The following is a 17,226-nucleotide window of genomic DNA, read 5'->3' as shown; positions in this document are numbered from 1 at the left end:
CGAACAAACAAACAAACAAAACATATTCCAATATGTAAAAACTTCTCTCGAGCTCTCGAGAGGGACAGGAGCGAAACATTAGACGAAAAAAAAGGATTGACAAACAAAGATGGGATGAAGAGGAGGAAAACGATCAATTCAGTAACACACAAGAAAAAGAACAGAAAACAATGTGGCGAGCAAAAAGGATTTACAATCGTTTGTTTAATAGACAAGTGTACGAAGAGATAGAGAAGAGAGCAGTGTGTTTTGTAAAAGGATACTGCACTGACCCTCTCTCACGATAGAGGGATTATTAGCTGAACGGTTGAGGAACGAAACAGTTACAAGACACACAAGATTATTTGAAGAAAAGTAGAGAGAAGAGGATGGATGAGACACCACGGCAAAATTTCGAAATAATTACATCATCTCAGAGTGGGTGAGAATCCATTGAGGAAGAAGAAAATAAATTTAACGCGTGATTCATTAGGCCAGTGGTAGGTAGGTTTTTTTTTTTGTAATTTGTGTAACAATAATAATATAGACAACACTTGCACTCGACGTTTTTTTTTGCGGGGAAGGAAGAAAGAAACGATGGCAATAAAAAAATGAGTGATAGAAAAGATGGACTCGGGGTAGGAGGTATATGTATAGCAAGCGAACCAATATGTGTACCCGATTTTGTCTATTTTGAAACATGGGGTGGATTGTACGGAATTCAAAAATAACTTGATTCGCTGGAACCAACGAAGGGAAGAAAAAAATAATATCCCCCCCAAAAAATTGGATTGAATAGGTGGCTTTCTTTCTAACCATAGCTATTATCCTAAAAACACATAAACGAATGGCATATTTGATAATGAATTAAATTTGAATCATTAGAAGTTAATTGGTTGGTTTAATCCCCAGATAAACTGCAAGCCCAGACGCTAGATGGCAATATCTATCACAGCGACCAGTCATTCTCACGAATGTTGACAAATAGGACGCAAAAGAAATTTATAAATAAAAAATTAAAGAAAGAAAGACGGATGGAAAAAAAAAAAAATGAAATAGCGCGTGCTGGAGCCAGATGGATTCGAGGGGAGTGTGACGGAATGCCTACGTACGAGGAGCAAAGTTGTAGTTCTCTTCTACTATATAGTGTTAACAATATGGCGGGTTGGGATTTCAATGGTGGATTTGGAGCAGCAGATTCATTGAGAAAAACGGTGAGATCAACAAGCTCGCCTACAAGGGACAACAACATCCGGCAGAAATTTTTTTTTTTTTTTTCATTTTTTTTCTTTTTAGGATAGAAAGCTCCCAAACTAAAAAGGACCGATGACGGGTTACATGCCACAATACATCATTTTTTGTAGATTTTTTTTTTTTTAATATGGGAAAGTATCCCGTGCGATTACAAGAGACGAAAATACCAATTTTCAAAAGGATAAAATCAAAAGACGAAATTATGGAAGATTTGCTTTTGCTTTCAGAAACACTAAAGCCAAGTGTGTGTGTGTGTGGTGAAGATTGTGTGGTACACAGACGCAGAAGGTAGAGGTGAATGGCGTTCAGGCTGATAAAACGGGGGCAGAAAAAAATTTTAATCATCCTGCTGAAGACACGCTGCTTTTAAATTCTATTCCAGACTGTGAAAGAATTCCGATGCATCGCCACGACAAATGGGACAGGTACGATTCGACTGTCAAATGAAAAAAAAAAGTAAAATTTAAATATTAAGCTAAATAACAAATGGGGAAGGGAAGCGATCAATAACTGGGACACCCCGCGCTGTGTGTGTGGATCAATGCAATTTACCTTGAGCCATTTGTCGATGCATTTGGCGTGATACTCGTGGCTACAGGGCAAAACACGAAGCGTCTGACGAGTCTCGAATTCGCACATGCAAATGACGCAAGTGCTCTGACCACCTTCTTCGATCTCGCCAGAAAATCGATACGACGGCAGCTGATCGATCTGCGTCCGGGCCAATCCTCGGGGCTTCGCTTCGCCCAACCGTTCGGCTATTAAAAGAAAACGCACGAAAATGTTATTTATTTCTGAAGCCATTCAAACAACGTATAACCGGCAATATTATCGAAAACAACTGTATCCTTACCCAGATTGAGAAGAGCTTCGTAGTTTTCAGTCTCGACGGGATCGGCGGATGCTGCTCCCAAATCGGGTCCATAATTCAGCGGCGGATTAGACAACATTGCCCTACATTTTTTTTAAAGCGCGATTATTTTTAACGTCCAACTCAAACACATATTTCAAAATCAAAAAATCTTACAAGAAAGAGAGCAGGAATCCAGGATACGGAGGTGGAACGGTTGTCGGTCCTGATCGCCATACTCTTCTAGCAGCTGCAGCTGCGGCCGCAGCCGACATGGATGCCACCGTGGCCGCATTGGCCGCTACTGCCGCGATGGACGCGCTGGATGAAGACGAAGCTCCTAATGAGGACGAACCTGCGGCTGAGCCGGAATTACTGCTTCCAGCAGCCATCATCCCATTGTTATTATTGTTATTGTTGTTGTTGTTGTTGTTTTGGCGACTTCTTCGCAAACGCTGTTGCTGCTGCTGATGGTGGTGGTGGTGATGGTGCAGGAGACCGTCGTGGACGAAGAAGGGATGGCCTTGGAGTTGATTGAGACCTGGATGGTTCTGAGTGGCACCTGGATTCGAATGGCCCGTAATGGTGTACCCCCCTTGGTTGTTGAGCGACAGCCGTCCTCCTCCGCTGGAGGCCAAGGACGACATGGATTGTTGGTGGTGGAGGGAGAGTTGTTGTTGTTGCTGCTGCTGTTGTTGCTGCTGACGGACGTGGCCGTAGGATGAGGTTGAGGAAGAGGAAGATGAAGAGGCGATAGAGGAAGCTGCGGGATTGAGAGGCATAGGGTTGAAGGATCCAGCCTGAGAGTAGGCGGATGGACCGACTGCGGCAGCGGCGGCGGCAGCAGCTCGGCGGTAGTCCGACTCTGCTGTCCGCTGCTGGAGCAATGTTGGCGGAGGAACGTGAGCAAAGGGGGGTTGGTTGTGAGCCGGCTGGACCATACCGACGCCGACTCCTACACCGACGCCCACGCCGATGCCAACGCCGAGCGAGGTAACCTGTAAAGGCTGATGGCCCTGTGACGGACCGGCTAAAGGATGGCCGGCCAACTGGTGGTGATGGTGGTGATGGTGGTGCGGATGGTGATGATGGTGGTGGTAGATGGGCGTGTAAGGGTGATGGTGCGGGTGGTGTTGATGATGCTGGTGTTGTGGAGGAGGCGGCGGAGGAGGAGGCAAGCAAGAGGCCAGCTGGTGGAGTTGCGTAGAGGCCGGCAGGTGGTGCTGATGGCCGCCAGTGCAGCCATACAGAGCTTGGTGATGGACTTGCTGATGGCAATTGGGATTCTGAGACATGTGATGCGGGCCTCCGCCGCTACTGCCACCACCTCCACCGCTAGCGCTCGTGCACAGAGGAGGTAGTGGACCGTGATTGCCGTGGTTACCGGGACCGTGGGCCGCCACGGCCGCTGCCGCAGCGGCCGCCGCAGCAGCCGAGTACAACGAATTCAACTGGGGCGGCAGGTTGACCGGAATCGAGACGGGGACCTGTGAAAATAATTATTTATTCGTTAGAAATATATTGTGCAATAGATGAAAACCAAACAATACAAATAGCGGAGCTGGATTTAAAAATAAAAAAAGAAAAGGAGGTTTGGGGGGGCCGAAATGGCCTACCGTAATGAGGGAAAGGACACTCACTGCCCCCGTATCGACACCGTGTCGGGTGTAGGGCATGGCGCAGATCAGCATAGCCAGTTCTGTATGACGATGATATTGTTACAGAGATCGCACACGGAGACAATCATCGGGATGGAGCGGAGGAGAAAGGAACCCTTACTGATGGCGGCGGCGGGCACTAGCGGAGCGCGCACACACAACACACACGGAGAAGCAGAGAAAACGGAATCGATCGACGACACACTTTTCGGGTGGCGGGAGGGGGGAGGTGTGGGCTGAGAGAAGGGCGGGTTTGCCTATGACGTCCTTGAAGAGGCAGAGTAGTAGTAGAATGAACAGAGAACACACCACATACACCACCAATAAAAAAAAAAAAAGATCGAAATTCCTTAATTCAATCCTGCCAAAATAGAAACAGGAGAGGACATTCCGAATTTAAATTCCGACTTTACGACAAGGCGAATACAAAATAAAGTATTTGCGCCTATCGGTGTAGTTGTGTCCCCGTCAGGACGGAATCTCTTGTTTTAACAGGTCACCAACAACTGGAACAACATTCAACCCACATTATATTTAAACACATCACGGTCCCCTGCACGAAAAAAAGATGTACACAACAAAACGAAACGGACTAGTCGGCCACCAACACACGATTGTGGCTCCTTCTTCGTTCCTGGGCCAAGGTTCTGAATACAAGGGGGGGGGGGGGACCTTACGGACACAAAACTACACCCACAGTTGAAGCCATTACCGTGCGGCTGCCTCTCACTGACGTTGCCTTTTTATCTTCTTTTTTTTTTTCGTTTGCTGCTCATATCTTACTGCGCAGCACTGTGCTACTTCCTTTTTGGCAGCGACTACGTCAGTGACATCCTGCCCACCCCGTCTCATCAAATTAACCAGATTTCCTTTCGTTACTCCCTCGATTCAGGGCAGAAATTCTTTCGGTCTTATCTTATCGAGATTGCCTCGCATAAAAATGCGTTTGTTTTAAAGACGCTACGAGAAAAAAAAATGAAGCGAGCGAAAAATTTGAAAGTATTTGAAATTTGGCCTTGCCGTGGCGGAAACCAGATGACCTGATGATTATTATTGGTCCTAGGGTTTGTGTTTCGTGCAAACGTGCAGCGATGGCGTCATCGATCCGTTTCTCTCTGTCATGCCGTGTGTGTATGTATATATACACACACACACACACACACACGCGCATATACGAAATCCATGTGGAATGAAACGGGCTGGAGGAATGGCCGCTCCGCTTTCAGATCGACGGACAAAACGGCGACGGCGCAGTTGAGCGCAGAGGGAGAAACATAGAAGGGACTATCGACAACAACTCCGGAGCTGCGCAGTACACAGACGAGCACATCCAGTTCTCTCTCTCTCTTTCTACTCGTATTTTTGTTTTCTTTCCTTCTTCTATTTACTTCTCTTCTCTTTTAAACTTCGCCCCTCGTCAGCTGATTTCCACACAGCTCCGTTATCCAACCTCTCTCTCTCTCTCTCTCTCTCTCTCTCTCTCTCTCTCTCCATTTCTCCCTTTCTATCTTTTGGCTCTCTTCCGTGTTTTGTTGGCCCGTCCTTGAAACGGAGCCAAAAGACGCATTCTTGCACCTCCTCCTCTCTGGGGCCGTAGTACACGTACTATTATTGTTTTCATTTCGTAGCTCCACCCCTCTCCATCTCTTTTTTTTTCGAATCGTGCAGAATAACAATCTAACTAGAAAAAAAAAAAAAAAAAGAACGAAAAAAGATCGTGCCTTTTTCTTCTGGCGCGTTTTCACCGCTGGTCTGCCTGGCCCGGAAAGTTGTTTTCTAGACTCGAAATTACTTTAACTTTAAAGGTACCCACTCCTTTTCTAGGCCACAATGACGAAGAAGATAGCCAAACTGATAAGGAAAAACGTCGGATTTTCACTGGTAAGCTCCGAGGGTTGATGTTCAATAACGAGGCGGTAGATGGCGCGGAGGTCGCGCAAAAGGGGATCGACCGGTTAGCAACAACAACAACACAGACGCATCCGCTCCAGACACACATTTGTATGTGTTGTATAATATAACGAATGAGCCCTGAAAGGGCATTACCTGGCTCAAGTCGAGCACCATTCCCGGGTTATTGTGATGGGAGGAAGCCGAATGAAGGGCGGCCGCGGCCGCTGCCGCCGCTGCTGCCACCGCCGCCGATTGGGCAGCGAGCTGCTGGCCGCCGCCGTTGTTATTGCTACCACCCGACCCGTTGTTGGCGCCGCTGTTGCCGGGCGAATGTTGTTGAGGCTGTTGCTGTTGTTGCTGATGTTGAGACGGGCCAGCTCCTGGTCTCTGGCCGCCGCTAGAAGCGCTAGTTCCACCGTTGCCATCACGGTACCGGCACCGTCTCAAATGCGGACTAGAATTTCAGATATCCATTTCATCGCGTTAAAATCAAATTTAAAATTGAACGATTTTTAATTTAACGAGCATAATCATTCCAACCAAGTACTCACCTGGGGACGCAACGGGCAGAACTTCTAGACGAGTGCCTCCGTCGTTCGCGATCTCCAGGAACGCCAGGACCTCCAGCGTGCGGATTGTGATTCTCACGCTCCCTGGGATGGGGCGATGGTGCAACAACGGGCTGAGGCGCCGACAAGAGTGGCGGGGACGGCGTAGTGCGAGACTCACCCCCTCCGCCGCCGCTACCCATCACAACCGCCCCTCCACCTCCCGAGGCCAGTCGAGCTCTTTTCCTACTAGGACTCGTACTCGCCTATTACGTGTTATCATTTTTTAAAAGAAAAATACAAAATTAAGTTTAATGTCTTTTTTTTATCTCGAATTATAAGATAAGTCTTATGCTTCGTTTTTAGACGACTTTGAATTGAATAAGGGATGACTCGAAATTGGGTCGTACCGTTTTTTTTTTTTGAGATCATCATCATAAAAAAATTGTATTACTACAATGCCGGTTGTAAAGAGAAAACGAATTGAAGGGCGGACCCCTTTTTCCTCTCGATCGACAAGAGAAAAAAAAATAAATCCGAAATCGAGAGGTCTCTCAAAATTTAGTCACACTCTACTAATAAAAATTCGTATGTATCAGAGGCGGGATTTTTTTTTTCAAAGAAAGAGGGGGGATTTCTAAGAGCACCGCCGTCTTCTTTTTTAGTAACATTTTAGTGCTATATAGGTCCTACGTCTTCCTCTTTTTTTTTTTGTTGTACGCACATTGGCAACGCTTGTTAGCTCAAACAGGAGGGGGTCCTCCATCAATAACTTCACAAACGTTCATCGGAAAGAGCTTTCTGTCTCGTCATGCATCCAATAAAAAGTTTTTTTTTCGGCGATTTGATCTGTGCCGAATTTATTATTATTACAACAACAACAACAACGACTACTACTACTATTCCCAATTGTTATATTTATTGAATTTTCTATTACCTTGGTTTCTTGCTGAGATCTTGAATTGGCAACGCGATAGAATGGGACAGGACTGAGCCTACCAGCTGCTGGAATCAAATCTACGAAACGAAAAGAAAAAAGAATTAAAGAATTTTGTTTTTCTTTCTAAATACATCAAGAATATCGTATTTAAAGATGATTGCGTTTATACATAATACATAGCGCATTTAAGCGATGTGTGTCTGCCCTCCCCCGGGTAGTAAGTAAGTACCTAGTGCGTTCGCTGCTGCATTTTCCCCGGAGGAGGATGAGGAGGGTTCTCTTTCTCTACCCACTTCTATTCATCAGCTCCCTTTTGTACCCAATCTTCGTATTGTCGGGAGAGAGCGGGTCGATATACAAAAAAAAAAAAAAAAAAAAAAAAAAGGAAAAGAAAGGAGGTTGGCGGAGGGACTCGGTAGGAGATGGGGTTGGGAGAAACTGAAAAGACTTCTTTTTTTGCTTTATTTTTCTTTTCTTTTTGTGAAACCAGAAAAGAATTATTTCAGCAGGAGGGAAACGGGGGATGCAGGGGGGGTGCAGGTGACATGAAATACGAGGCTTGAGGTCAGAGTTCACACAACCTATCGGACAGCAGCCCTTTTTTTTCTTTCTGGTTCTTTAAATTTAGATTCGAAATTTTATTTTAGAAACTGAACCCAACGTTCAAGCTGTATTTAATATGCATAAAGCTTAGGCTTCCTGCTAGGGCATATCTAATCCAATCAATTGATTTATCGTCAGCTACCGTATGCACGATCCTCCTGGATTATTACATTTCAAAAATGTTATACCGTCAACGGTAAGGGGTTCGGCAATCAAATAGTCCAACTTTATTTTCGATGATAAATTTTAATATCTTCAAGTTTAAGTTACCAACCAACTACGCTGATTTTTTGACAGTTTCTTTTTCGAACGGCTAGGACTGAAAAAAGTACAAAGCTTTTCCGGGTTCACAAAAGAAACATTTTTAACAAAGAGTGGGAGGAGCGCGAGGGTTAAGTCTCCCTCCAGGCTTCTACCCCCTCTTTAAAAAAAGAAAAAATCTTCGAACAGTAATTTTCCTAGCAGACCCCCAATTTTTCTTCTTGACACAGTGGGGATGAATATCACACGAAGGGAAAAAAAAACCTTTTTCAGGCTTAACACAATATCCAGGAATTCAATCGCGGAACATTTTATACTATGTCTGAGTTTGTCTGGGGTACACCCTTTTTGGCACAAGAGTACCCCCCGGGTCAGGGATAAAAACAACCAGCGACATCTTGGAACCCTATTTTTAGACCTTCTGACCACGACTGAATCTTTTTCGGGATTAAAAATATTTAAAAAAAACAAAAAATTTCAAAACAAAAGAGATTTTAATCTCTTCCTGGAACACGGTGCAATGTTTTGCTTCCTAAAGGGAATATGCGTACACAAAAGATATGTAATTTAAATGTCAAAATGATAATTACCGGTCAGAGTTCGAAGTCCAAGAGGAGACGAACGGGCGTTGCTGTTGTTGGTCGCCGACGACCCTCCGACGTGGGAAGACTCCATTCAAATTTGTATTGCTTTAAGAGTTGTTTTCTTGAAGATTGGCCTCAACTAAAAAAAAAAAGTAGAACGGTTGAAAGAAAAAAAAAGATTAATATATAATATTATTTTTTTAAACGCAAGAGAGAACCAGACCGGATGAGATAAAATTTAATTTATTTTGGGGGGTTTCTGTCTTGTAATTTTCCTTTTTTTTTTTTTCAAAGACCTTCTCTCTACCAACCACCACCACTTGTTCACCCTACACCCTCGGGTCTTATTATATTTTCTTGGCAGAGAAAAGAGGGGAGGAATAGGAGGAGAAGGAGGATTTTCTGGTCAACACTGGCGGAGCCAAATTGCCGGGCCCTGCACCTGCACTGCTGGAAGCCAGATAGCCTCCGGGTGGGAACCCAGAAACGAAGGAAGAGAGAGAGACGGCGGGATACAGGGAGAGAGAAGAGAAAAGACGGAATACAGAGACGAGAGGGAGAGAGAGAGAGAGAGAGAGAGAGAGAAAAGGAGGGGAGAGAGGTGGGCGGAGTAAAAGCGGATGGCTGGATATACAAGTGGGAAAGTTGCCTAAGCGAGAGTGGAAAAAAGGCGCTTTCTTCCGCGCGCTCCTTTTCACATTTTCCAGTTTTTCTTTCGCTTTTCTATATCCTACAACACAACATTTTAGTAAACCCAAAAAGGACTACTTCCACTTGAAAGAAACGTAGACAACTTTATTTTGATTAGCATTCCCAATCTGCGATGACTACTTCTAGTACTACCCTTCCGCCATCACCTTCTAGACTCTCTCTCTCTCTCTCCCTCCCCTTTCCAAGTTGTGTAGTAGGAACCTTTCCCCCAAAGCAAGCAGCGCAGGACCGGAATCCCTCCATCTGAAATCGATTTTCATGCTGCAAAAACGTAGCTCTCACGTCAGACTTTGAATTCAACAATCACATTTTATGCTTTTCTTTTTATCTTTACCTCAATTGGTAATATGTTATCCTATAAACTTGAAGTTCTGCACGAACAAAGATATATATCCAAGCTCGACGAGCGACAAACTAGCGGCGATGGCGGCAACAACGTGGTTCGCACAGACTGCACTTTTGGGTCTCGGTCGATCTAACGACTTATCATGATTCTTCAACAATTCGATCCACAACACACCAATTCATGTCCAGAGAGTTTCATGAATCAGAGAAAAACTATATATATGCAATCATTCGATATTTTCAAGTTGGATATGGCCCAGCTGCGTGACGTAGCCCGCACGATGCACACACACACTCCACACAGGCGCGCGAAAACTCACTTTCGACTACCTCCGGCAGCTTACTGACCAAGACTGAACTCGCGCGCTCGACGCAGGGAGAAACCAAAACCATGAGTCCGTGCTATCTCTACTGGCAGAGGAGGGTGCCTGGAGCTTATTTCAACCGCCATCTTGGTGCAGCATTTGGCAACGTTGGGAGCGGAAAGGAGAGACTCCAGGGGCTTTCGAAATATCAGCCCACACTCCTGTTTCTATGACGGTGGAAAATATTTCGACATTGGCTAGTGTGCACAACTACCATTACTCAGGCTTTAACATGTATTCATTTCATTCTTTTTTTGGAAGTAGTTGAATCAGATCACCGGGGAATTTTTTTTTGCCGAAATAGAGAACCTGCGAATAAGCTATCATACTTTCTTGCTTCGCTGTTTGTACGTTTTTGAATAATAAGAAAATCAACGTTGTCCTTGTTTTCTCCTTGGTGTGTCAGACATCACGTGATCCCTGCCAGCCTTATTCTCATTGGCTACTGAGGGACAAAGAGAAAAAGCTTGATGTCGACTAACGCCATCTAGAAAATTCGTTAATAGACAAAGAAAATTAAACAATACATCAAAAATGCACAAATTATTGTTGTTAAGTTTATTTTAAAACAATGTTCCAATTCTATTTAGTAGCCTCGAAATGCAAAAGTTGGCGCATTAGCGTTGAAAACTAATAATTTATGACGAAATAGCAAAGATCGCCAGGTGGCTCTGCCATAAGGGAAAAATTAGCTCCATCCCTTGTTCTTCTGAAAACTGCACATCCGGCCTTGGGGAATTTTTTTTCTCGTCATGTAGGCCATCGACGCAAGCCAAGCGCCCGCTGGCCAACCTTCAGTCAGTTAGCCGGGAAGTGTTTAAGTCGTTAGACGCGAAGTCAGAGCCTTTGTAAAAGACAAGGAAATTTCTAAAAAAAATCTTTTGTGATTCGTTCCTCTCTTTTTTAGCCCCTGTGTAAAATTCGTTTTTGAAATACGGTTAACTGCTATTCGATTTGTCAAGAAAGGGGTAAGAGAGATTTTTCAGCGAGTCATTTATTGGGCAATATTGCGCAATTAGAACCAAACTTGTTTTCGAAGAACAGTTTTGTTTCGAAGGAAGAAGACAACGAGAGAAGAAAGTTCTTTCTCGTTTGTGTGTCGTCGGTAAGAGAAAACGTTGCCTTTCTCTCCTCCCAAGCACATCAACTCCATCTACTATTCAATACCCGTCGTATATATCGCGTAGTGGAAAAACCCAAGCAGGTCGCCGTTGCGTCCCCGCCGCCATCTTGCTCCTTTGTTTGGTGGCGTCAAGCCTGTATATTTACGGCCACTTGTGTGTATTGCGCGTTATCATCCATATTCGCCTTTTTCGTTGTGTTTTGTGATCTCATCAACAGGTAAGCGCTCATATAGTTGCAAATTAATTTTTTTAGTTGTTTTTAAAAAGTTGAAATGTTTATGTAGTTGAGGTCGATTCGGAACCAAGAGAAGAAAAATACTTGTTTGCTGTTTGCTGAATAATATCAAGATAGAAGTGATGAGAATCATGGTTACTGCCAAGAGTAGCCTTAACAACGGTGGAGTTAGACGGGGCCGTGCCTGCTCGACGTCCACGGGCAATCCCATAGAGGACATGGCCATTTCAAGCCAGTCCTCTGCGGCTGTGACCCCTAACAGGGCAAGCAGGACACCTACTGCTCAGCCGATTGCCATTCCTGAATCTGGTGCAAGAAGACGCTATGGTTCACCAAGAAGCGTCCAATCTGGTAGCCCTCGCTCACACTCATACACCTCTTCCAAATCAAGTCCCAACCGAGCATCACCATCAACCAATGGGCTATTCTATGCGGGTGCAAAATTCAGTGAGGCTCCAGCGGCGGCCAGTCTTCCTAAACCTCCACCTCACTGGACCACCTCAAATGCTACATACCACAAAGAACAGTTCCAAGAAATATCCAATCAATTGAAGATGCTCCTCAACATCAAGGCCTAAGAATGCACAATCATCAAATTCCTATATACCCTACTCTCACATAGCACACGTCGTCATCACCTCCATCTCGCCCCATCCCCTTCCCCACCGAATGCTCTCTTTACAAAAAAGAAAACGAACGGAATAGTGCATTCGTTAAAGACCTTGGAATTTGAATTGGATTTTGGAACAAAGGCTGACAATTTACAATTAAAAAAGTATCAAAGTGTTTGTATCCCCTCCACCATCTCCCTCACCTCTTGTTCGAACGATTGAGGGTCACCTTTGTATAACTTGCAGCGGAGACCACATTTCTATAGTCTAGCCCAGAGAAAATTTTGCCATAGATTTGAAAACGACGAACCTTTGAATAGGAGACAAGAACGCAAAGCTGCTGGCATCAGGGAAACTTTGTCAGCTGGAAAGAAAATTAAGCTAAAGAAATGGTCAATTGGCTGATCCTCACTCGCTCTGTCGAAAAATTTCTTACAAAATTGTAAATAATGGTAGAGTACAAAGCGTGTTTATCACCCCATCCCTACCTATGTGTATTTGATCAGAAGATTTAGGGCGTTCGAGCCTCTATTTTTAAACAAAAACAAAAGCTATGTCGGATGTGAAGAAGAGTGTGAATGCTCATTGTTCATCTAGTAAGAATCACCCCATCTTTCAGCATCGGTGTGAATGCCAAATTTTTTTCTCTCTTACTTGTTTTATGTCCCAAAGTCAGTAACGGTGGTTAATGGCTATCGTGTGGGCCGCTTGCCAGTCGCTAATTTGTTTAAAGAGGATTGTGATAAAACCCAAGTTCCTCCTCCAAACAAAGGATCGTGTCTCTCGCCCCCCACCCTTAAAGCCTCATCATTTCGCTGCAATCGAACGTTATATACTTGATTTGTGATTTGTAATGATTTTGCATCTCTTTTTTTTTTTGTTCCTCCATCTTTTCATTTTGTTTCCAGAAAGCATTCTTTTTCCTCTTTTTTTTAAATTTTGTCTTTTCTATTTCCTCATGCAACAACAACAAAAAAAAACAACTCTTGAAATTGCTCCAGTTATGTCGATTTTTTTGTCATTTCGCTCTTTCCATATGACTTTGTCCATCCATCTCTGTGTCATCCCCCTTTTTTTTTAAAGGGTCCTTTTGAGGACCCACAAATCGCTAAAGAGAAAAGAATCGCAACCGGCTTTATTAAATTTCTTAGATTTTAAAGAAATTTTATAATTGTTCTTTTTCACAGGCGATTAATGTTTTTTTTTAGGAAATGGCTGCCATATTCTCGAGTATACTGGATACAAATGTCAAATGGGATCTCACGCATCGCCAATGCAACAGTTTGCTTCAAATTAAAAAAAAATTTATATAATGAATTTGTAAATCTTTTTTTTTTTTTTTTCATTTCAAGTTACACTGCCAGTAAGCTTCACGGGAGTAATCAAAATACCGCATTCCATATTGAAAGTCAACCTTGAAGACAAATTATTGCAAACTACGAATATTTTATTCCATAACCTTGTTTAATGATCATTACACGAAATATTTGTTAATAAACTGAAAAACGAATTTCGAATTAAATGAGACTGCACACTACAGCGCAAAGCTTAGTTTGATCAATTAACATTAAGGAACAGCGAAAGAAGGCAAATTTATGTACAACATATTGTGTGCAAGAACACACCAGCATCAAAAAACAATCTTTACCAATCCGCCAGCTGAATATTAAAAAAAAAAATGAATATTAGTTTAAAAAATCGAAACTGAAATGAAAAAGTGACCTTTACAAAAGGAAAGGGCGCTTGTGAATTGCAAGTTTGGGGGTGGATCGGGCAGGCGTTAGTTTGGTGGTAAGAGGTGCAGGCATAATGGAATGGGATTTCGAACGCCGAAACATTGGGTGATGGGTTCGTGCAGATTGGGGCGTCAATGTCGGAGTTGACCCCGCAGCCAAACGTGTACTACGACGGTGCGGAGCAGTCATGGGCGTAGCATTCCCTCGACTAGAAGATGGCGTGCTTTCCATCAGCACTGTCGAATTCACGCATTTTGCCTGCCTGGCTTTTTGTAAAGTCTCCTACAAACGAGAAATAAAGATAAATAACGTACTAACACAAAATAAATGTAAACCCTTCCAACTACTTAAAACTACTGCCTAACTAAGGCAAAACAGGGAAGAAATATGACTAGTAAGGACTAAACTACAAGTGCTCAAACGGGGGAGGTGTGCATAGGATTCAACATGAACACTACGTGAGATTCAGGAAAAAAAGATCTTTTACTTGATAAAAAAAAATATAGATATATCTTCAATAGTTTTGGTTTGGCGAGCTGGCACCCTGTATACGAGCAGCAATGTTTTCCTGCATTTATGACGCAAGGGAAGCGTTGGACAGTACGAGAAGAGGTTATTTGTCATATAATTATTATGCACAAGGAGAACGTCGTAGGATACTTGGAAACTTACAGTAAATACCGAGTAAGTCGACATGACCGAGGCGTCATGATCACTCGGTGTTCCCGGTGGAAGCTGATTAACCATTGCTTCTGTCAGGATACGTCGACCTGGTCCCATACGTTGCTGAGGAGCCGTCTTTTCCAAAGAAACATTTGGTCAGACTAGCTATGAATATAATGTTTATTACGAAAATCTCACCGATGGCATCAGCAGCTTCCTTTGTTTCGCTTTAGGCGACTCCATTTGGGTTCGAATGGCGGCGGTAGTCCCCAAACGGCGTTTCATTGGGGTATTCGGTTTGGCACCACCTTTTGCCTCTTCTACCAATTTATCGGCCCGCTCTCTTTGCTGCATTGAACAAATAATGCAAGATTTAAACAAATGATTCTGCAGAGATTTATTGCTGTAGAAATTACCCGCTGGAGCTTCTCATTTTCTTTTTGCTCTTCGTACAGTACCCACTGGTTGATAACTACTTGGCGGTAGTCCTGGCCGTTAATTTGCAACACATGACCATGAGTCCGCTCATAGTTATTTAATAATTCCGTTAGCTGTGCCTCGACACGAGGAAGTTCCTATTAATTAAAAAGAAAATCGGTTCCGACAAATTAATTGGAATGGCTCCAACTTTTAAGAAATATCTCCACTACCTTCATTATCTTTGTGCGCTCTTTCTCTTCTTGGAGGAGAGCACAACCCCTATTGCCAAACAGCCTTGACGGATCCCTTCCACGGGCTTCGATATCCTCCATCCTCTTCCAAAGGTTTTCACGATGGAGCACCTTAAGCATTACGACCGTGAGTATACCCAGAATAAAGCGTTTGAAAGACAACGTGATGTTACCTTTTGGAAGATGTCTTTATGTGTTGTGTGAAGCTCCTTGTATCTTTCCACTTGAGCTTCGTGGAGCTCTAGCAGATCTTCCGTGTAAAGTTCGGCATAAAACGGAGTGAAGTTACGACGTTCAGCGTCGGAAACATAACACCGATCCCACCAGCTTATCAAATCTTGGCGTACAGCGTGGATAAAACGTTCAATGTTTTGTCGTTTTAACTCTTCAAGACGAGCCAATTCCTTCTCAAGCTGAAAACCAATCGTTTACTTTAGTATTTTCAAAACCTAGTTGGTTCTTATAACGTACCGATGTAATGGTCGAAGGTGCAGAACCTCGATTTTGCATGTGAAGAATTTGCCGGACATCTTGTTCAATGTTCAGTCTATCCCACAAAGTTTCAATGACAGACCAAAGATCCGCCGTTTTGCGCTTATTTTTTTCAATTCGTGAAACTAATCCCTGTTGTATTTCCTAGATTAAATAGAATTCAAAGATTCAAGGTTCGGTGAATCACAGCGTAACTATTTCTTTTCACACCTTTATTTTGTTCATGTCAGCATCTGACAAGGAAATGCTTTGGGGATCGCTTACGAGAAGATCCATTTCAAATGAGGAACGGGCTGACATCTCCAACTCCGCCATGGAATTTTTGATAGAGTCCCTCATTGTAACAAATTGTCCTTGCCTAAATCAATGTTTTAGGTTAACATCTGTTCATTGTAAAGTATAGCCATTAAGCACCCAAAATTTATTTTTACCTGGTAACAACTTCCATCTTATGTTTGTTAACTAACTCCTGTAACATGTTGAATTGATCAGATGTAGGGATACGATCTCGATTCAATGAACAAGGATCCACATTCAGCCTAGCACAGAGCTTATCTTCTTCATGAAACAAAGCTCTTACAGACTTCATTCTTTCTTCTTTTTCTTTATTGAGTCCAGCTAGGGTTTCTTGGAGCAGTTTCTCCATCTCTAAAAGAGGGATTTCATCACCAAATTCTCTATAATGTGTGCCCAATTCCTTGCACAGTTGGTGATGCTGCCTTCCCAGACGATCAATGGTGCTGACAATTTTTTTCTTATTGTTTTGTTCTTCTTCAAGCATGGAATCCCAAAGTTCCTGAAATCAACAAATAATTTTTTAGATGTAATCTTCTATCTAGGGTCAAGCAACCTCTGAATTTACCTTGTGATGAGAAACTGCTGTCCTAAACCTTTCCTGTATTTTGGCTGTAGGGAAGCCCAGCTGCTTCCATATTTGTACCATTTTTGGAATTACATGCTTTAAGACTTCAGTACCTTCTCTTAAAAATTCCTCCTCGAACGCTCTTTAGGTCGAACAACAAGTTTTAGTTCTAGAACAATAAATGAACTTATAACAACAGAAAAATGGGGTTACAGAACTTACTTGTCAACAGACATCTTGATTAAAATCCTGTAGCGCGAAAACTAATAAAATTGCTAGTTTTTTTATAAAACACTAGCTGCAGCACTAGCAAAACCGTTGATGCTCACACACCGACTTGGAACTCAGTTATGTCGTTGCCTATTTGAAAACGTGTAGAGTCGGGTGCTACGGTTGGCTCAACGCTATGCTGCTTCCTATTGGTGTGAATTTGAACGTGCGCCGTTGCCGCTTGTTACTTAAAGTTTGAAGATTCCCTAACCCTTCTTTTCTTTTTTCTTTTCCATCATATCTTTTTAAACAAGGTAAAGGTTATTAACGTATGTAACTTACACTTTTATCAGGGAATGTTTTTACTAACGGAAAACAATGGTTTGATGGGAAGCTTTAAAAAAACCAAATAGAGCAACGTACTACCCCACTGCAAATGCGCGTAGGCAAAAATAAAATTTCCAAGATTTTTTTTACATTTATTGTGTGAAGATGATGAAATTCAAAACGTGCATACAGTAACGCTACGGGGTGCTTATCAATGCAAAAAATCTAGCTTAAATTGGGCTGTATGGCACGTATGACGCATACCCACTATTTGTTTAAAATGCCGGAAAAGTCTATACCGGTT

At 43.1% G+C, this 17,226-nt stretch overlaps 2 protein-coding genes and 1 long non-coding RNA gene across 4 annotated transcripts; 1 reads left to right on the top strand and 2 right to left on the bottom strand.

Moving 5' to 3' along the window:
* Positions 1-5: 5 nt before the first annotated feature.
* On the bottom strand, positions 6-4,174 carry LOC130685250 (E3 ubiquitin-protein ligase Arkadia-like). The gene is made up of 5 exons (XM_057508517.2): positions 3,700-4,174; positions 2,261-3,570; positions 2,087-2,187; positions 1,786-1,991; positions 6-1,669 (listed from the first exon to the last, which is right to left on the bottom strand). Exons 1-5 carry the CDS (start codon positions 3,772-3,774, stop codon positions 1,607-1,609), a joined length of 1,755 nt encoding a protein of 584 aa, XP_057364500.1. The 5' UTR covers positions 3,775-4,174; the 3' UTR covers positions 6-1,606.
* A 6,590-nt stretch (positions 4,175-10,764) lies between these two features.
* Positions 10,765-11,931, top strand: LOC132087818 (uncharacterized). Its single transcript, XR_009420639.1, has 2 exons — positions 10,765-11,332; positions 11,400-11,931. It is a non-coding gene; the product is annotated as an uncharacterized LOC132087818 (long non-coding RNA).
* A 1,460-nt stretch (positions 11,932-13,391) lies between these two features.
* LOC130685243 (protein regulator of cytokinesis 1-like) lies at positions 13,392-16,768 on the bottom strand. Of its 2 annotated transcripts, XM_057508510.2 has the most exons (12): positions 16,608-16,768; positions 16,386-16,527; positions 15,955-16,319; positions 15,734-15,881; positions 15,503-15,667; positions 15,205-15,444; positions 15,011-15,142; positions 14,777-14,935; positions 14,559-14,708; positions 14,370-14,495; positions 14,185-14,265; positions 13,839-13,979 (listed from the first exon to the last, which is right to left on the bottom strand). In XM_057508510.2, exons 1-11 carry the CDS (start codon positions 16,619-16,621, stop codon positions 14,212-14,214), a joined length of 1,695 nt encoding a protein of 564 aa, XP_057364493.1. In that variant the 5' UTR covers positions 16,622-16,768; the 3' UTR covers positions 13,839-13,979; positions 14,185-14,211. The 2 variants fall into 2 exon arrangements, with proteins under 2 accessions (XP_057364492.1, XP_057364493.1); XM_057508509.2 differs by lacking the exon at positions 14,185-14,265 and having other exon boundaries at positions 13,392-13,979.
* Between the last annotated feature and the right edge of the window lie 458 nt (positions 16,769-17,226).

The sequence above is a fragment of the Daphnia carinata genome, chromosome 3 (genome assembly GCF_022539665.2).
Source record: "Daphnia carinata strain CSIRO-1 chromosome 3, CSIRO_AGI_Dcar_HiC_V3, whole genome shotgun sequence".
NCBI lineage: Eukaryota > Metazoa > Arthropoda > Branchiopoda > Diplostraca > Daphniidae > Daphnia > Daphnia carinata.
The sequence above is the reverse complement of the archived record's forward strand: the minus strand, read 5'-3'. Positions and strand labels throughout refer to the sequence as shown.